General features: G+C 46.7%; 2 protein-coding genes across 3 annotated transcripts in view; both read right to left on the bottom strand.

The window, feature by feature from the left end:
• The window catches only part of TM9SF4 (transmembrane 9 superfamily member 4), a 31,915-nt gene extending 17,320 nt beyond the window's left edge, over positions 1–14,595 (bottom strand). Inside the window, exons 1-6 of the mRNA XM_035122558.2 lie at positions 14,557–14,595; positions 5,061–5,174; positions 3,339–3,438; positions 2,153–2,321; positions 1,889–2,018; positions 496–619 (exon numbers count right to left, since the gene is read on the bottom strand). Coding sequence (XP_034978449.1) covers positions 496–619; positions 1,889–2,018; positions 2,153–2,321; positions 3,339–3,438; positions 5,061–5,174; positions 14,557–14,577 — 658 coding nt within the window. The 5' untranslated portion in view covers positions 14,578–14,595. The remainder of the gene's footprint in view (positions 1–495; positions 620–1,888; positions 2,019–2,152; positions 2,322–3,338; positions 3,439–5,060; positions 5,175–14,556) is intronic.
• Positions 14,596–17,377: 2,782 nt separating this feature from the next.
• The window catches only part of HCK (HCK proto-oncogene, Src family tyrosine kinase), a 29,319-nt gene continuing 25,556 nt past the window's right edge, over positions 17,378–21,140 (bottom strand). For both annotated transcript variants that reach the window (XM_035123652.2, XM_060277388.1), the window contains exon 13: positions 17,378–20,223. In XM_035123652.2, the coding sequence (XP_034979543.1) occupies positions 20,021–20,223 (203 nt within the window). In that variant the 3' untranslated portion in view covers positions 17,378–20,020. The remainder of the gene's footprint in view (positions 20,224–21,140) is intronic.

The raw sequence follows: 21,140 nt of genomic DNA, 5'->3' as shown, positions 1-21,140 counted from the left end.
GGCTCTCCAGAATTTCAGACACAGAGTGTCTCCCAACTCGACTAGAGATGCTGAGGACTGATGCTCTACCACTGAGCTATGGCCCTGAGCTACATATCCCTACCATATTCCTGCTGCAAAAGCAGCAACGCATGAAACAGCTTTTCATTGAGTTAGACCCAAGTGGGGTTTTTTGCCAATGAGTGAAGTCAGAGCTGTGATTGATAAGAGTTGTTTTGAGTACCAGGCAACAGGAATCCCCAGGGGTCCCAAACAGCTCCTGTTTCCCAATCCCAATCAGTGCATTTTTTCTGCTTTGTGGGTCCACGCCTAAAGCCAGCCAAAGAGAACATGCAAGAAACCCTCAAGATCAAGCAAGAGCTGCTCCCTCCCTCCCATAGCTTACCCCAAACACATCATACAAGGGGATCTCCTCTCCCCCCGTACTTCCTTCTTAGTTCAAGTCCAGAGCCTGGCCCTCCCTATCAACACTAAGTCCTTGCTCTCTTCTCTTACCAGCAAGCTTAATGCTCTGCGGAACGACCTCAAAGCGGACCACCCTGTAGGTCGGCTCTTGGTTCTCTTCCACGTCCTCTCTATGGTAGTAAAGGATGAAGGAGAGGTGGTTGTGCAGGTAGAACTAGAACAGATGGGATATCAAGAGAGATGTTAGAAGCCCTGGAGGAAGAAAATACAGATTAATTGGGGTGATGTGCGCTATTTCTCCAAGTGGTCTGCAGCCGGGACACCTCAGGCTCAGAGGTCTCCTTCGTGTGTTGCACTTCTCCTTAAACTCTTCATGATAAGGGAGTGCAGTGCAGATTAGAAGATACATCAAACTACAGACTCGCAACTTCCCCTGGTGTGTGTGTGTGTGTGTGTGTGTGTGTGTGTGTGTCCAGGGATTGTGTGTAAAGCTGGTATCACATATAGCCAGAACAACCCCCTGTGCAACCACCCCTACCTACCATTCCAGAGCCAACACACTGAATGAGCCTTGCCCACCATGCAAGGCGGAGAGCCTTTAAGCTTTCTGACTTGCTTATCAGGCTCTGGGAGGCTCCTGCTAGGTCTCGTGGAAGAGCCTCCCAGAGCCCCAAAAGCAAGCCAGAGAGCTTAAAAGTGCTTTCCACAGCAGGAAAACCCAGCATGGAAAATCCATCTTGCGTGCATTTAATTTGTGCAATCGCAGCTGGCCAGCCGCCCAGCATGTTAAGCTGTGATCGTGCAAGTTAAATAACCCATTTAGGATGGTGCCCCCACTCCCCCTAGCAGAAGTTAATTCAGAATTTGGACATCAGAATTAATTGCCCATACCAAACCACTGGACTAATATTTATTTGGCTCTCAAAATCCAGGCTTCCTTTTTTGTATGGAGCATATTAGACGGCAAGTCTGTCAGCATTTGGCTTTTAAAAATCCCTGCACAGCACAAAAACCTTTGTACACGCAGAAGGAAAAACTTTAGGTGCCTGACAAATAAATAGTAATTCCCAGCTCTCACACATTTACCAGCCTGTGTGTCACCTGAGCTGATCTCCAGAGGGCATGAAGGAGAGGGCAGGCTTAGTGTCCAGGCAGCTCAAATACACACTCTGGGAGAGCAGCATGCAAGTTTGTGGCAAACACCACCTGAATTTTCCTCACTGCCACCTTTCAGTTTCTGGTATGTGTGCACATGCGCATTCAGATTTTCATACAACATTCACAGCAAAGTTCAAAGGCTTATGGTTGGTACATTCAATATTACAATGCAAAATAAAGTGTGCTTTAAAGGGAGCTGCTGTGCTTACTGCTTTATTTTCCACAACAACTGAAACAGGGGCCCACAAGTAAAACTTGTTCATGCTGTTCTGGTACCCCTGAACCATCCCCTCCCTTCTGCAGGCAAAAGAACAGGCACCCTCACCTTATGGCTGTCCATGAACCCGAGCCGATAGCCATGCTCAAACTGAATATCTTTCTCCTTGTTCTTCTCTTCCTCCTCACGGTTCGAGTAGAACTCCAGCCGCGTGGCCACAGGCAGGTTGTCAGCGATGCTGCAAAGATAAGCCCCCCGAGTTAGAGCTACTTGCCCACTGCTGCCACCCAGAGGGTCCCACCTTGCCTCATCATAAGTAAGGAGGGCTCCCGCTGAGTTGCTCTCTCTCATGCTCAGAGGACAGAGACTCACAGATGGACATAGTATTCCTCCTGGATCCGTTCGGCAATCAGCTTGCTCGCTTCCTTGGTCAGGGTTACAGGCTTGCTGGGAGATTCACACAAGACCTCGCACTTCTTCTCAACATTCATGAACACCTGGAATGGAGTGTTGACAATCCGGTCCCCTCTAAGGACCTCGCCTGCAAATGAAAGGCAGGCAGGGAGAATGAGAATGAGAATGAGAATGAGAGAGAGAGCTCACAGCACTGAGTGGCAGAGCAAACCCCCAGCCTTCAAACTTTGGCATCTCCTGCTGTAAACATCTCAAGAATCAAGCTGACAGCTGGAGCAGACTCTACTGGGCAAGATCAGGAGCCTGTGGCCTTCCAAAAGTTTTTGGATTTCAATGACTCCCATCAGCCACATTCACCTTGGTTAATGGTCAGGAATGATGGGAGTTGCCCTCCAGCAACTTCAGGAAAGACACAGGTTCCCCCATCGCTCTACTAGATGGGCCAATGGTCAGATTCAGGACAAGGCAGCTTTATAGGTTTAATCATCCAAACACACCAGTGGTTCCCAAAGGGGACGGGACCACCACTGCGGGGGGATTACCGGGGGGGGGGGGGGCACTAAGAGGCAAGAGGGTAGCAGGAAGGCTCTGGAGGTTTAAATGGCAATCTTATTTTGAAAAGCTGGTATCACCGAATCCAGTTCATTGCTGTTGTTGAATTAACTCAGCTAAATAGTTTCAACTGGATTTGGAATAAATGTGCAATTAATTGTTACTGTTTTGCTGTTTTGAATTTTATAGGGGCAGTGAACCAAAACAGTTTGGGAACCACTGGAATATACCATCCGTGTTATTGGGAGGACAATGTGCTTACTTTATTCTTCTTTACCAGGCATTCTGGGTGGAACTGGCATCTCATCCCTCCCTTTAGAAACTACCAGTTTCCCTAGAGAGATCCGCCCCCCTCCATGATTAAAGCATTCCATGCAAGGAGAGTCAAAGAGCATCAGCCCAAACGAATAACTGATTGCCCTTTGCATTCTAGACTACAGGCAATAGTAGAGCAAGGGGAGACTGCAATATGCTGGAGCCAGGGCCTTGGGAAAAGGGCTGGAATGGGTGCCCCCACTTCATGCACACAGTGCACGGATCCTGCACAGACACCAAAGTACACAAAGAAAAGTGGAGGACTTTGTGCCCTTACCTAGATTTTCAGCTTTATATGTGACTGTCTGAGGATGGCAGAAAGGTAAGGAGTAATACTCATAAGGTAGCTGTGTTCGTGAACTGGTGAGCTTCACAGCCTGGAAAAACAAGGGGGGGGGGGAATTATCAGATTCATTGTTCCAGCTCTACCAAGAGGGAAGGAAGTTCCCTAGTTTACAACTGGACCAATGCCCCTCTACCCCTTCCACTGAGATAAATTATGCAACACAGAGGAAACATACAAGACACAATGTGGCCACCGAGACACCAGGGCTTGGCCCCATAAAAATGTTTTTATGCTCAGCAGGACTTGCCAAACCTTGCTGGCATCGGTGTGGAAGCTTACATGGCAAGATAAAGCCCACAGCTTTAGTAAAAAATAAAACGAAGAGGCCACGGAAGGTTTGATCCTATGTCTGACCCCGCCCCCAAGAGGCTGCAAACAACCCCAGAACCATGTATTAATGGTCTTGGAGAACTTAACTTCCTGTAGTACTTGATCCTACCCACACCCCTCAAAAATGCTGAAGCACAGACAGAGGAAACCACTGTGGTTTTCAGCTTGTTATAGCTGCAAGGAAAACATTATGGGAATGGAACCTACAATTCTTTAAACGGATTCACAGAACATTCAGCATTTCTACAACACTTTAGAACAGACTTCAACATTTCCAGGTTTGGGATGCAGTTTTATTGCAACATGATTCCCAGTTGTTGTTGTTTTTAAAGCAAATGTCCCTTTGCCCTTTCTCTTGCACTCTCTCTTTTGCCAGGCATATCTACACAGACCTACACTTTAGAGGAAGGGAAATCAGCGTGGTGGCCTTTTGGATGTTGTGGGGCTCCAATTCCCACCAACCCCAACCACCATGGCCAATGGTCAGTGATGCTGGGAGCCGACTGCCCCCTGATCAGCTGTACCCCCACACCACAAACAGGCTCGGGGGATCAGACCCTGCAGCACCACGAAGAGACTTTGAAGGCCCACGTGCACCCACGGGTGCCATGCTAGCAGCTCATGTTATAGGCCGTGAGAGATGTATTCCTCTCATTGGTGTCCGAAAGCCACAGCTCAAGAAAATGTTCCTTGGGAATGCTGTCACTACTTTGCAAAGTGCTCTCAGCTCCTTCAAGGCTCCCACGAGGGTTCACAAATGCCCAAACCAAACTGTCAAATATAGCCGACTGATCATCCATTGTTTGATTGTGGTCATAGGTACCTTTTCTCCTTACAATTTCATTCGCGAGCCCTTTCCTAAGGGCAGCTTGCTCGCTAGCCCTATGGCAGCTGGGGCCAACTTAGATGCACAGCAGACGCTCCTCCTGCCGGCTGCTGGCTAGAGCTACAAGCATCTCCAAACCAGAAGGCAACCCTCTCTCATTAGATGGCATCAAGCCGGTCTCACAGACACTCAGCCCAACGTGAGAGCAGGAGGATGTTATGAGACACACCTCACTGGGCAACTTTGGGAGGAAGGGCAGGATATAAATGCAATAAAAATAAAATAATAAGTAATAATAAACCTATGTATTCCACTCTGAGCTCTTATGAGGAAGGAAAGTACAAAATGTTTAACGTAATGATTCATCCTTTTTTTAAAAAGTGCAAATACAGCTAACTAATGGTTTTCCAGGTTGGCATAAGTACCACTGTTGTTATTTCACACACACATACTTGGTGTGTGTATACTTCAAATGGTCAACCACATCACCAACCTACCTTTATTTCTACAGGATCCTTTTGGTGGAAGTTGATGGGTGCCACCCCCGGCACGTAGAAGCTGCTCACCCCATGGCACAAGAGCAGTAGCACCACTGGACACGTGAGCTTCTCCTGCAACGAGAAAGGAGATTTTGTCTCCAGAGCCAAAGGCATTCAGGGAGATGCAAGCAATTCCCAACACTGGTTGGCTGTTTGTTTGCTTTTAAGTCTGAACACAAAACTGAGCCACAAAGCTGGCTCAGTAATTTTGGGCAAATCTGCAAGAACTGCAGAAGTCGCAGACAGAGGGAAAACCAAGAGTGATACCTAATCTACTTGCTGCCACTAAAACCCTGAAAGACTTGTTTCTTTAAAAGAAAGAGGGAATTCTAGCTGAGAAACAGAGACCATTCGTAAGACCTCACGCAGAAGGCAACAAATCTAAGCCTGTCAGGTGTAGCCCAGGTCAGGAAGCTGGACCCTGTCTTACTGGAGACAGAAAACTTTTCATTCTCAAGGAAAGAGAAACCCTTAAGAAATGCAGGGTATCGAAGTCAGTGTGTAGCTCTCTCATCCACCACCACTCTCTCTGCCTTCTTTACAATAAGAATGCAACTCTGGAGTTTAGGGGGCAGGAATCCAGTCTACCCATTCAAGACGAGTCATTTCAACATCCTTTATTTATTCAAATTATACATTCATCCATCATTAAAATCACTAAAATTCTCTAGTTTACAAGACAAAAAGCAAATAGTATTCAGAAATACAGTAATTGAAAACAATGGGGGGGAATCAGAAAAAAATTAGAACAAAACATATTTTCAGCTCAGCTACAAAGCATACTCGAGGACCAAGATTATGCACAGTTTATTTAAGAAGCCCAGCACTTGTTTTAAAATGCCTAGGTAATAACAAGATGCTGAAACGACCATGCAGAGGGCACCAGGTGAGCCTCTCTGGGTAGGCTGTTCCGTAAGTGGGGTGCCACCACTGAGAAGGCCTCCTCTCTAGTATCCACATCACCAACCACTTCCCCTGGCAACAGCAAGTCCCATATCTCATGTGTTGGGCAGCCAGCTGAGGTTTGGGAGAAACGACCTCATGGGCCTAAGTAGGCCTTTAGGGTGGAGATCCCCACTGCTGCCTTAAACCTGCTTCCCCGAGCATTTTCTTTCTCATACACACTTGCGTATTACTTATAACTGTGAGCTAAAGCAGAGAAGTGGAAGAACCATGTGATTATGTGTCATTGGACTACAGCATTTCACACACACACTTTCCAACATTTTGTTCACCTACCTGCAGGCTCAAATGGTACAGCAACAAACCCATCACATAGGTCATCATCTCAAACTACAGACTTTAAAGCAAGGGAGAGAAAACCAAGGGCCACATTCCCCTGTGGGCAACTTTCAACTCCAGGATGACTAGGGGAGGGGAGGACCCAGATGACTGATCTAGTAACTAATTCCGCTAATACAAAGAAGGCAAAGTTGACATGTATCCATAAACAACATGACATATCTTCAGACATTGCACTAGAGAACGGCCGCTCAGCTACCCTCACAGATCTTGACACAAGTGAGCCCAAGATATTGGACACCTCATCCAGATGGAGCAATCGGAAAAACTGTGGAAACAAGACATAGGATTCACTGCCTGTTATACAATAAGAGAAAATATCATGAAGATGGTGTATAGGTGGTACATGACTCCCACTAAACTAGCTAAGATCTATAAATTAAAATCTAATACTTGCTGGAGATCCCCTTCATGGATCAATGCCTTGTCGTGGCGAAGGGGCTTGAATAACTCAGAGAAGCTATGAGCTATGCCATGCAGGGCCACCCAAGATGGACAGGTCATAGTGGAGAGTTTTGACTAAACATGATCCACCTGGAGAAGGAACTGGCAAGCCACTCCAGTATCCCTGCCAAGAAAACTCCATGGACAAAGACAACAGGCATATAAAAGTTATGACGCTGGAAGATGAGCCCCTCAGGTCGGAAGGCGTCCAACATGCTACTGAGGAAGAGCGGAGGACAAGTACAAGTAGATTCAGAGCTGATGAAGCGGCTGGGCCAAAGCCGAAAGGACGCTCAGTTGCGGATATGCCTGGAAGCGAAAGGAAAGTCCGATGCTGTAAAGAAAAATATTGCATAGGAACCTGGAATGTAAGAACCATGAGTGGAGGTAAGCTGGATGTGGTCAAAAATGAGATGACAAGAATAAATATAGACATCCTGGGCATCAGTGAACTAAAATGGAAGGGAATGGGCGAATTCAGTTCGGGTGACTATCGTATCTACTACTGTGGGCAAGAATCCCGTAGTAGAAATGGAGTGGCCCTCATAGTCAACAAAAGAGTGGCAAAAGCTGTAATGGGATGCAATCTCAAAAATGACAGAATGATCTCGATACGAATCCAAGGCAGACCTTTTAACATCACAGTAATCCAAGTTTATGCACCAACTACCGGTGCTGAAGAAAGTGAAATTGACCAATTCTATGAAGACCTACAACACCTTCTAGAAATGACACCAAAGAAGGATGTTCTTCTCATTACAGGGGATTGGAATGCTAAAGTAGGGAATCAAGAGATAAAAGGAACAACTGGCAAGTTTGGCCTTGGAGTTCAAAATGAAGCAGGGCAAAGGCTAATAGAGTTCTGTCAAGAGAACAAGCTGGTCATCACAAACACTCTCTTCCAACAACACAAGAGACGACTCTACACATGGATATCACCAAATGGGCAGCATCGAAATCAGATTGATTATATTCTCTGCAGCCAAAGATGGAGAAGCTCTATACAATCAGCAAAAACAAGACCTGGAGCTGACTGTAACTCAGATCATCAGCTTCTTATAGCAAAATTCCAGCTTAAACTGAAGAAAGTAGGAAAAACCACTGGGCCAGTAAGATACAATCTGAATCAAATCCCTTATGAATACACAGTGGAAGTGAGGAACAGGTTTAAGGATTTAGATTTGGTGGACAGAGTGCCTGAAGAACTATGGATGGAGGCTCGTAACATTATACAGGAGGCAGCAACGAAAACCATCCCAAGGAAAAGGAAATGCAAGAAAGCAAAATGGCTGTCCAACGAGGCCTTACAAATAGCGGAGGAGAGGAGGCAAGCAAAATGCAACGGAGATAGGGAAAGATACAGGAAACTGAATGCAGATTTCCAAAAAACAGCAAGGAGAGACAAGAGGGTCTTCTTAAATGAGCAATGCAAAGAAATAGAGGAAAACAATAGAATGGGGAAAACCAGAGATCTGTTCAAGAAAATTGGAGATATGAAAGGAACATTTCGTACAAAGATTACCATAATCAAGGACAAAAGTGGTAAGGACCTAACAGAAGCAGAAGACATCAAGAAGAGGTGGCAAGAATACACAGAGGAATTATACCAGAAAGACATGGAGGTTTCGTACACCTCAGGTAGTGTGGTTGCTGACCTTGAGCCAGACATCTTGGAGAGTGAAGTCAAATGGGCCTTAGAAAGCACTGCTAATAACAAGGCCAGTGGAAGTGATGATATTCCAGCTGAACTATTTAAAATTTTAAAAGATGATGCTGTTAAGGTGCTACACCCAATATGCCAGCAAGTTTGGAAAACTCAGCAATGGCCAGAGGATTGGAGAAGATCAGTCTACATCCCAATTCCAAAGAAGGGCAGTGCCAAAGAATGCTCCAACTACCGCACAATTGCGCTCATTTCACACGCTAGTAAGGTTATGCTTAAAATTCTACAAGGCAGGCTTAGGCAGTATGTGGACCGAGAACTCCCAGAAGTGCAAGCTGGATTTCAAAAGGGCAGAGGAACCAGAGACCAAATAGCAAACATGCGCTGGATTATGGAGAAAGCTAGAGAGTTCCAGAAAAACGTCTACTTCTGCTTCATTGACTATGCAAAAGCCTTTGACTGTGTCGACCACAGCAAACTATGGCAAGTTCTTAAAGAAATGGGAGTGCCTAATCACCTCATCTGTCTCCTGAGAAATCTCTATGTGGGACAAGAAGCTACAGTTAGAACTGGATATGGAACAACTGAGTGGTTCAAAATTGGGAAAGGAGTACGACAAGGTTGTATATTGTCTCCCTGCTTATTTAACTTATATGCAGAATTCATCATGCGAAAGGCTGGACTAGATGAATCCCAAGCCGGAATTAAGATTGCCGGAAGAAATATCAACAACCTCAGATATGCAGATGACACAACCTTGATGGCAGAAAGCGAGGAGGAATTAAAGAACCTTTTAATGAGGGTGAAAGAGGAGAGCGCAAATTATGGTCTGAAGCTCAACATCAAAAAAACCAAGATCATGGCCACTGGTCCCATCACCTCCTGGCAAATAGAAGGGGAAGAAATGGAGGCAGTGAGAGATTTTACCTTCTTGGGCTCCTTGATCACTGCAGATGGTGACAGCAGTCACGAAATTAAAAGACGCCTGCTTCTTGGGAGAAAAGCAATGACAAACCTAGACAGCATCATAAAAAGCAGAGACATCACCTTGCCGACAAAGGTCCGTATAGTTAAAGCTATGGTTTTCCCAGTAGTGATGTATGGAAGTGAGAGCTGGACCATAAAGAAGGCTGATCACCGAAGAATTGATGCCTTTGAATTATGGTGCTGGAGGAGACTCTTGAGAGTCCCATGGACTGCTAGAAGATCAAACCTATCCATTCTTAAAGAAATCAGCCCTGAGTGCTCCCTGGAAGGACAGATCGTGAAGCTGAGGCTCCAATACTTTGGCCACCTCATGAGAAGAGAAGAATCCTTGGAAAAGACCCTGATGTTGGGAAAGATTGAGGGCACTAGGAGAAGAGGACGTCAGAGGACAAGATGGTTGGACAGTGTTCTCGAAGCTACCAACATGAGTTTGACCAAACTGCGGGAGGCAGTGGAAGACAGGAGTGCCTGGCGTGCTATGGTCCATGGGGTCACGAAGAGTCGGACACGACTAAACGACTAAACAACAACAACTTGCTGGAGATGCAATATGGTAGAAGGAAGGATGTACTGTATCATGTATGGTGGGGATGTGAAAAAATTAAAAAATTCTGGAGTCGTATACTGTACATGAAGAATTGAAAAAGATGTTCAAAACATCATTTGGAAAAAAAAAACCCAGAAGCGTTTCTATTAGGTATTTTATCAATAGATATCCCTAACAACAAGAAATAAGTGTTTTTATATGCCACAGCTGCTGCCAGAATATCAATAGCTAAAAATTGGAAAGGGGACATAGTCCCATCAAAAGTGGATTGGCAAAATAAGGTATGTGAATGCGTAAAATTGGCCAGAATGACAGCAGCTATTAGATATCAATCAAATCAGAAATTTAGGAAAGAATGGGAATGCGTGGAAGAATATGTGACAAAACATTGCTCCAAAACAAAACCATTGATATGCATTGATTAAATTTCGTAAAGCTAAAATATGGATAGATGTTTTATGGATAAAAACAAAAACAATATTCACAACACAATAGAAATGTAAGTAGAAGAAGCTGTAATGTGGTGGAGGGAAGTCACAAGGATAAGAAAAAGGAATACACACACACACACACACGGTATTGAAAACAGTTATAATTCAAATGTATTGTAAAGTGTGTTAAAAATGTGTAACTGAATGAACTAAATAAAAAAGTAATTAAAGAGATCTTGACACATCAAGTGGTACACTGTGTACACACAGTCTTGAAAAGCAACAGAGGATAGACAGCAACTCCTGTCCAAAACTTTAGAAACCATAACCAAGCAAGAGTAGCAAAATACCCTTTTTACAAAACACACTGGCAGCCACTTCTAGAAATCAACGACAACAGTAACTGAGAAGGGCAGCAGCTTAGTGGTAAAGCACTGGCCTTGAATGCAGAAGATGCCTGGTTCAATTCTCAGCATCTTCAGGTAGGGCTGGGAATAGTTTCCTGCCTGAAACCCTGGAGAACCACTGCCAGTCAGTGTACGCAATACTGAGCTAGATGAACCACCAGCCTGACTCCTAACCAACCAACCTATCTATTACCAGGGTCAGCAACCTTTCTAGGCCACACTTGGATTGCTGAGCAAGTGTCAGAATTAAGGAGCTTTTCAGCAAGTGTGAGAAACAGCTGCATTTGAAGCGGAAGTGAGCTCTTGCTCAAGTCACATTCATTCAACAGAATGTGAGGCAAAGTTCCTCACTGATTGCGTCCAACGTGGCTCAAAACAAAAACAGGGATCAAAAATTTTATATATAAAAAAACTGAAGACAGAGGGGAGGCAGGGGAACAGCAGTGGAAGCAAGACAACAAAGGTGAGCCTCAAGTTGGGACTGTAGAGCAGTCACTTGTTTTACGAATAACGCACTAAAAGTCTCAACCATATATAGCATTTTAAGGCTATGTGGATTTAAAAAAATAAAATAAACCCGCCCTTCTCCAAAACCAGGACAGTTAAAAACTATGCAAACATCACAACTCAAGAAGCTAATGTAACTAGGTAAGAAAATTTGAGGGTGTGGTAGGGAAGGAAGAGACAACTCAGGTCTCAAAGTACGGAGTTAGAATAATATAATTTCAGAGATGGGAGAAGCCTCAAGGGGCATCTAGTCCAACTCCTGGCCCAGTACAAAAAAAATTGCATCTACAGCCTCACTGATTGATGCCTAGCCTGTGTTTACATTTCCAGCAAGAGAGACCCACACCTACCCAAAGGTTCCACTGCCAAACCATTTTTACTGTTTCATTTAACCTATATCTGCTTCCTCAGTGTTTCCACATATTGTCCTACTCTCTGAAGCAAAGGCAATCCTGAGATGAAAGTTCCACTGCATCCAATGGGGCTTTCTAAACTGTTGCAAAAACTGTTGAACAGAATCTCCCTTGGCAATTTCTCCTTGTGCTCACCTCCTCATACCAAGTTCACAAAAGCTGGACACCAGTAAGCATTGTGTGGAGAAGGTGGGCAGAGGTAACTTAATGAAACTGGCAGGAGATTCAGGGCAGATAAAAGAGTGCCTTTTCACACTATGCATAGTTAATTTATAGCATCTGCTGTCACAAGGTGAGGAGATGGTCACAAGATCCTGGCTGGACTGCACTGGCTGCCAATTATTTTCCAGGCCCAACTACAAGTGTTGGTTTTGACCTATAAAGCCTTAAACAGCTCAGGACCGCAATACCTCATGGGACCGCCTCTCCCCATAGGAACCAACTTAACTTGGACCCGGAGCTCATCTTCTGAGGCACTTCTCTGTGTGCCTCTTCCACAAGAGGTCTGGAGGGTGGCAACACAAGAATGGGCCTTTTCTGCAGTGGCTCTCCCTTGTGGGAGACTCGACTGGTGCCATCATTACATACGGTATCTTTGGAGGCCAGGTAAAAATGTTTCTCTGTAACCAGGCCTTTGGCTGATTAACCATTCTATGGCCTTTTAAATGTGTTTGTGGGAGTGTCACTTTTGTTTTATTATGTATTTTGTGTACTCGTTTTTTATTTTTATGTTGTGAATCACCTGATGATCTTCAGATGAAGGACAGTATAGAAATTCAGTAAATAATAAAAATAATAATGAGTAGTTTGGATGGCTTCAAAAGTGAATTAGGCATGTTCATGGAAAGGGATAGACTGAACAACCAATCAGGAAACTCCATGTTCCAAGCAAATATATCACTGAATACCAGCTGCTGGGCAGCAACAGCAGGAGAGAGCTGCTGTCTTTCCCAAAGTATATGGCCGGCCTCTGTGATGAAAAGGGTGCTGGAGCAGATGGACTTCTGGCCTTGCATTAATAGGAATAAGGCCTCCCCTCCTCCTTCCCACAGAGATAATCCTCTGTAGAAAGGGGATGAGATAAGAACTCTCTATACCTTCTCACATCATCACTGAGTATCATCCTTCTTGCAGAAATAACGTGTTTTGCAAGTTAACAGTAGAGAAGACAAGCATCAGCATTAGAAAAACTGTTACACAAAACTGTTTGCCTTTAGACATGTGGTCTCAGCCTTGAGATCATCAAGTGACCACAAGGTGCCCTGCCCAACAAAATTCCACTGCCGTGACAGAGCCCGTTAAGCTGCTTCAGCTCAAGCCTGTGTGATTCTTATCGAGTTTATAGCAGAGCTTTGGTGTGCAGTGCACCGAAACTCAAGTGCTTCTGGTTGTTAGCATGCAGAAAAGGAAGTGCTGCTATTCTCTGCCTCCAGGCGTGTTGCAAGAAAGTTCTGAATGCAAAGACAAGGTTGACAAAGGACACAAACTTTGTCTCAGGGTGTGCAAGGAGTCCCTGCAACACGGGATTCAGAACACAATCTCGATTCAGAGCAAATTCACCAGTAATTATCCTCGAGACAGGAACATAAACCTCAGAATGGTCACCCACCTCCAACAACTTCCTGCAAGCAGGACCACAGCTGTCTAAACACAGCAGGAGTCCTTGAAAATGGCAACCTCTTTTGAGGTAATACAACATCATTTCTGGCCCAATCTGGGTGTGTAAAACAAGACCTCTATGGGGAATGTGAGATTTGAGACTGGAATCCAGTTGCACACAGAACACAGTAAACCAGCAAGGCATGTTACGAAATTCAGCTAGCAAGGATGGGGAAAATAATGTCCCATTAGTAGCTGACATCTGGTTCCAGTTGCAGTTTCCAGCTTTTCGGCTGGAAGTGCCACCAGCACTTATTTATACACTGCTTTTCAGGCAGACCTCACAAAACAGGTGACAAAGCATTGCTACTCATCGTTTTTGAAAAAGTTGCAACAGAATATCATTTCGAATTACTAGCCCTTTTTTGCATTGTTTGGATGAATTCATTGGCATTGGCTTCATTTCTATGCTACCGTGTTTGACGTTACAGAGATCGCAATGTCTTGTTGGTTTTTCAATTCATCAAGACAATCTAACGCAATTCAATAAAGTCGCAGGATCGCCACGCGGGACCTTACTCCGGAGCAACAAAATGCGGACGAGCCGTTGTTTCCTGTCGCAGAACCGCGGAGCTGGGAGGGGGGGGGACCTCGAGGGTCATCCAGCCCAACCCCCTGCAAGGAAGGGACGCGCCGGCTGCCGGGGAATCGGGACGCAAACACCGGGACGAGCCCTCAGGGATTGCTGCTCATCGGGTGGCCGGCGCGAGAGCAGCCACAGCCGGGGACGCCTCTGCCGGGCTCCCACCCAGCCTCGCTCCGCGCGCGTCTCCCGAGGAGACCTTCGGAGGGAGCGCCCGGCGCTGTACACGGGAGAGAGGGACGCCTTCGCCGGCTACTTCGGGGGTTTGGTGGGGGGTTTCTTTGTGTGTCGCCTCAGTGCCGTCAGGCGCGCAAACAAGGCAGCCCCCCCCGAGCGGTCCCCTCATATCCACCCCCACGCCCCCTCCCAACCCCACCGCCTCCGAAAAGGGCCGGGAAGGGATTTGGGCCCGCGATGTGAAGCGACCCCCGCCCCAGAAAGGGGCCCGAGGGGTCCCCGGAGGCCGCGAGGGAGCGCGAGGGGAAGGAGGGTCCCCAGCCTCCTCACTCACCAGCACCCCAGACGCCGCCATCTTGGATCCACGTGTCGGCGCCGACGTCAGCGGAAGCGGCTCGCGGTTGGCCAAGGCGGCTCGTCGCCATGGAGACGGAAGCAGGCCGTAGCCGATGAGGGGAAGGGCCTTCTGCCTTCCGCTTCTGTCCGGCGGAGTCGTTTTCTCCCGCGCGCCTTGCTGGAAAAGGCGGGAAGCCGCTCGGCCTCCGCGAAAGGAGCGTCAGCTCGCGAGAACTGTTTAGCCGTGGAGTTTTTTGTTGTTGTTGAGAAGGGAGGAAATAAGAGGAGCTCCTTTCCGCGTCTCCATTTTGGGTATTGGCAGAACGGCTACCAACCTTCTCGCCATCTTTACTAGGGGCAATGGAGGTGATAAGTTAGGCAGCCATCTTTTTCGTGGGTAAGATGCGGCGGTTTGACCGGAACGTCATCTTTAGTGCTGGCAAACGCGCGCGCTGGTTAGAGCGTGGAGCGTCATTGGCTGCTGGGGGCGTTTTACCCCACCGTGACCTTACTCGTCGAAGCATAGTCGCCATCTTTGGGAAGGGCGGCAGGTATGCGCTGCAAAGGGCAGGTGTCTCCCGAAGGATGCTAGACTCAGTTGAAAGAACATTAGTTCCTTGATCTTCAAGCCACGTTCCCTGGGCACTTCAGACGCCATGTGCAATTATTATTTGTTGAAACAAAATTAAAAAAATTCCTTCCAGTAGCACCTTAAAGACCAACTAAGTTTTTCTTTTGGTATGAGCTTTCATGTGCATGCACACTTCTTCAGATATTATTTGTTAGGAGTGACAGCAGTTCACTGGGAAAGCACCAGAGAACCCCAAGCATCTAGATCTCAAAGTATATTATTATTTTATTTGTTGAATTTAGGTACCGCCCTATACCCGGAGGCATAGCTGTCAACTTTCGGATTTGAAAATAAGGGATCAGCAGCTTCACCTGTCCACTTTCAGATTTGAAAATATGGGAATAATTCGCAGCCTCACCTGTCCTGGGGACAGTCTACAGCACGGGTGTCAAACACAAGGCCCGGGGGCCTAATCCGGCCCGCCAGACCTCGTCATGTGGCCCGCGTAGCCGCCGCCGACATTAACCGCTGACAGTACTTCTGGAGCCTGCGATTGGCCGAGGGTCAAAACCGGGGGCGGGGCTGCAGGCGGAGGCCGGGGCACTGGAGCTGCGCTGACGGCCTTGGCCAGGGAATTTCAATTTTGAATGAGGCTGAGGGAGGCGGTGGCACAGCGGCCAGACGGGGAAGTGAGATGCAGGAGGAGGAGGAGGAAGCCTGCCGAGGAGGTAGGAAAGCCCTACAGGCGCCGCCGGCAAAGTTGGTGCCGGGACGGAGCAGCGCTGGATTTTTTTTGGGGTGGGCTTTGCTGTTGTCTCCGAGAGCGAGTGAGGCGGCACTGGGGAGCCGCCGCCCGCCGCTTCCCTTCCTCTCCTCGGCTGCATCCGGGAGGTGGGCGAGCGAGCGAGCGAAAGGGACGCGGAGTGAGCCTGAGGGGGAAGTAGGCGAAGCGCAACAGCCGCTCTTGATGGAGCCGGGTTTCTCTTCCCTCTTTCCCCGTTTTCTCCTCATAGACACTCGGGAGGGTGCCTGGCTTTTGCTCTGCCCCCCACCCCCGAGCCGCCCTTTGGCTTCTCAGTTCCGGCGGAGCTGCTCCCCGGGGGGCGGCCGGGAGGGAGGCGGCAACGACGGCACGGGTTCCTGCTCTTCCCGCTCTGCCGCCGCCTCCTCTCAGCCCCTCGTGATGTAGGGCTCCAGATGGAGTCGCCTCGCGGTTTGAGTAGGTGGGAGGGGAATTTTTTTGGGGGGGGGAAGGTTTTCAAGCCTCCTCTGCCTGCAGTCCCGGTAGGGAGAGGCGGCGGCGAAGACGACAACAGTGCGGGTGGGGGGAAGAGCAGCTCTGAGGCGAAGATGCACGTCCGCTGGGGCTGCCGCCGCCTTCCTCCTCGGGAAATCCGCTGCCCTCCCTCAGCGCGAGGGGAAGGGACTCTGGCGCTGAGGAGGGAGGATGCAAAAGCAAAGCAGGGAGTTGGCGCTGCACCGCATGTTCCTGCCCCTCTCCAAAGCATGGGGTGGGTTGCAGCGTGTGGCATCCTGCCTAGCGGGGTTTGGGTGTGCGCAGGGCGGGAGAGGGAAGCCCTCTTTCCATCTGCAGGTTTTTAATCCCAGCAGTGGCTTTCTCCTTCCTGCCGAAGGTTTAGTTGAGCCCCCCCCCCAAGCTGTCAATCTTTTGTTCAAATTTCCCTCGTTTACATCCCCTCCCACACACGCGCCACGACGCAGGAATGTGATCCGCGTGGGGGCGGGAATGAGCTTACATTATTACAAAAAACAGTAATAATTGAATGCAGTGACAATAATTTATGATAATAAAGAGTGGACACATAGTCCTACAGACACAACCAGCCCTTTGAGGGTGACCAAACTGCTGATGCGGCCCCTGATGAATTTGAGTTTGACACCCCTGGTCTACAGTATATCTAACAATCCAAGATCGCTGCGAGAAACAGCGCTGGAATAAGGGAATTTCCAGCAAAAAAAGGGAAAGTTGACAGCTGTGGCTTAGATTAAGGGAGTTTCCCGCAAAAAAGGGAGGGTTGGCAGCTATGCCCGGAAGTCTCAGGGCAGTTCACAGAACAATATCAAAATATAAAACCACAAAATATATAATCAAAATAAAAACAACCCAATAACCCACCCACCCCCCAAACCCTATATTTTAAAAGGACATAGGATGTATATACATAGCTGCTGACCTGATCTTTAAGGGAGAGGACAATCCAATCTAGTATATGTTAAATGACACCCTTTGCTGGACATTGCTCATAGTTGTGGTATTATAGTATCTATAGTATTTTAAGGCCTGAAAACCTTTAGAAAAAGTAAGAGGGTATCCTATTGACGTTTAGGATCGTCAGGACTGCAGTTCCTTAAAGAGAAGTGTAGGCACATTTACATTGGGGTGTATCCCACACTGAACTCGGTGAGTTGCTTCTGATCGCATGGACATAGGATCTAACTTTAATTAGATCCTGACAATACAAACTGGCTTCCAAATGCACCGTTCCAAAATTATCACAACCTGTGTCCAAAACACACACACACACAAATGTTTGACTTCTTAACATTTTTATCATTATAAAACATGCAAAAAAGTTCACAACCAAACATTTCAACATATAGACTAAATATCCTGAAACAAATCCTATTTTATTTATTACGCTGTTAAGATCAGGCACAAAAATAAGGACAAGGCAGAGGCTGGCTGTGGAAAGTATTTCCTCAACTTTCACTGGCATTAAAAATGCAAACCTTCCAAGCTGTGGAGGTTCTGGATTTCACCACCTCTGGATCCAGCCTGTGGATAGCTCACCAGATGACATCACAAAGATACTAACAAAATGGACAGACACGAAGGATGTGTGAAAAATGCAAGGTTCTCCTCTTCCTCCCTTCTACACTAGATAAAATATATGTATATTTACACCTCATGTTTTAATTTAACTTTTAAAGAAAAACATTAACAAATTTGCAAAGCAGAAGGGTGGAGGAAAGAGGAAACTGATATAGCCCTTTTGCTGAAATAACCCTTTGACAACTCCCCCCCCCCTTTTAAATCACAACTGTGAAAATGTATAATCTGGCATGAAATGTGAGCCATACCTACCTTGAATCTGAAAAGATAGAACCTAGAAATATGGATACTTAACTGGCTAATTTTTATTCTGAATTTCTTTAATCTGCTGTTTTATCTGATACAGGGTCGGCGGCAGGGGTCAGCATTGCTGGTCAACTTTCATTATCCACACTCTTTTTTTGGGGGGGGGGAGGATTGTCCACCCCCAGAGCTTCCTGGCTCCGCCACTCCTCTGAACATGCAAGATCATGTAGATGGAACAGCAGCCTTGAATGGTTTTCCATTTTCCCTCTGGTCCAGAGAGAGTGAATAGTAGGCAAGTGAAGGAATGCTACTCTCCCTCCGTTTGGATTGAGTCTGGGAGGGGCAAGGGAATGGGCAGTGGGGACAGCCCTAAGGAGGAGGTGGGTCATCTTTGGGAGGAGATCTACAGAGGTCATCTTTTCCAAACATACCATGAGCTAGCACTGATCCATTATTGCTCCTTATGCTACTTCTCTGCCATTTTTTTTAAAAAAAATCTCATTCTTTCAATCTTACGTTTTAGGATTCTCCAATTTTGCAGTTCTATTTTCTATGTTGTTTTATTGCTACCTGGTTTGGGAAAATTTTCTATAAAAATACATATGCCCCTAACTTGAAACGCAATTGTGAAAACAGCGCAGTCCTGCTCTTGTGAACAGATGTGGTCTTAGTGCCCTTTCTCTTGTACGAGGATCAAAGGGTGCGTAAACCACAAGAGTCTTGCAAACTCCTGATTCAGCACCATACAAATGTCCAGTCCACCTGTAATGATTGTAGGAAGTCACCTTACACCAGGGCAGACTGCTTCTCTACCCAGCTGCATATTGTTTACTTAGACTGGCAGCAGAGTTGCCTGATATTTGACTGCAGTCAGGTATTCCATGAATCTAAGGATAGCTTTTCAGTGCCCTTTTAATGCCATCATGGCATTATTCAAGTTGAAAGAGGATAGTGTACTCTCAGCAACTCCTTCCTACTTCAGGAATCTAGATTCACAAACACATACAACTGCAACCATAATTAAAAAATAAACCTGCTTCTCATTGCTGCATGCATTTCGTCTGTAACAGTCAGACCTCCCCTCCAAGTAAAAACCAGGAATAACCGTTTGTTCCTTTGAATATTGTTGGCATACACTGATCTTTCTATAATATTATACGCTATAAATAATACATTGATTAGAATAGTTTAGGATTTAATCTTATTGCTACTAGGGGTGCTGCGATCAATATAAGCCAATTAGGCTCACCATCTGTGCTTTATTTCAGGGAACAGTTTCCTATTCAGCATTAAAATTTCATATTGCTAAATAAGCAGCCATCCCTTGCATTAAGAAAGAGGTGGCAAGCTTACTTAGAATGCCTGTAATTAGTGGTACTGTATATTTATTATATTATTTGCCTGGTCAATTAGTCAGATTCATGCCCCCCCCCAAGTCAAATGACAAACACTCTCTCTCTCTCTCTCTCTCACACACACACACACACACACACACACACATGACACTTCTAGACCAACAGCCAGTGGTTTTCCAGCAGGTAACAAAACCCTGAGACAAAAAGTGCATGGCATGCTTCAGCAGAAATGGCATCTACTGAATGCAGTTTTTAAAAGGCATTTTAGCTATGAGCACAACAACAGCAGTCAATAAAATGTTCCTTGTAATCTCCCAAGATGGAAGCAGCTACTTTTGCCGAAGCCACAGGGCGATCTTGACATCAAATACTGGCTCTCTCTCCAGCATCATTCTGCAGTGACTGTCCAACTCTGCTGTCCGGTCCTCCATCTACTTTAAGGCTGTTGCTGGTACTGGCTTTCGGTGGCAGTGAAGAAATCCTCCAGGATGCTCTGATTGTACTCGAACGTTGGGCGGTCCTCAGGCTTGCGTTTCCAGCACTGCATCATCACTTCGTAGAGCTCCTCTGGGCAGTCCTCTGTGCGTGGCATCCGATAGCCGCGCTCTAGGGCACGGATCACTTCCTGGTGCGACATCCCTGAATTTAAGCGGAAGGGAGAGAAACCATAGCTCAGTGGTTGTGTACCTTACATTGCACACAGAGGGTCCTAGGTGCAATTCCCAGCACCTCCAGGTTGGGCTGAGAAGAGATTCCCACCCCTGAAATCTTGGAGAGAAGCTGCCAGTCATTGTAGGCAATGCTAAGCTAGAGAGACCAATGGTCTGACTCGGTATAAGGCAGCTTCCTAGCTTCCTATGGGCTTGTAGAAGAAGCTAAGGGTTGCATCCAAAGTAGAGCTATGTGACTCATCCCATCAGCACAAGGGTTTCTCCTTGTGCACTTGAACCTTTCCCTGAGTGCCCCCTAAATCTGTTCTAGGAGTTGCCCCCAACCCTTTGGAGCAGATTTGAGGAGGCCACAGCCCACATGCCGGGGGGGGATTTTGGATGTGCTAGTGCAGTCCTTCTGCTCATGGAAACAAGTGCATTGGATATCACCCACTAAAAAATGGAGTGAAATTGGACCCATCTGCTCACCAATTAACATCCCTTCTGAAAGCAGAAAAGTTGGAACACGGCATGCAAAGCTGCCAAACAGATTTGGAGGGCACATGGGTGTATTTTGTAAACAATTTCCCATATTTAATCAGGCAGTTTAAATATGCTGGAGGAGACTCTTGAGAGTCCCATGGACTGCAAGAAGATCAAACCTATCCATTCTGAAGGAAATCAGAACTGAGTGCTCACTGGAAGGACACATCCTGAAGCTGAGGCTCCAATACTTTGGCCACCTCATGAGAAGAGAAGACTCCCTGGAAAAGACCCTGATGTTGGGAAAGATGGAGGGCACAAGGAGAAGGGGACGACAGAGGACGAGATGGTCGGACAGTGTTCTCGAAGCTACGAACATGAGTTTGACCAAACTGCGGGAGGCAGTGCAAGACAGGAGTGCCT

Source organism: Zootoca vivipara, chromosome 7 (genome assembly GCF_963506605.1).
Source record: "Zootoca vivipara chromosome 7, rZooViv1.1, whole genome shotgun sequence".
Classification (NCBI taxonomy): domain Eukaryota; kingdom Metazoa; phylum Chordata; class Lepidosauria; order Squamata; family Lacertidae; genus Zootoca; species Zootoca vivipara.
The sequence above is the reverse complement of the archived record's forward strand: the minus strand, read 5'-3'. Positions and strand labels throughout refer to the sequence as shown.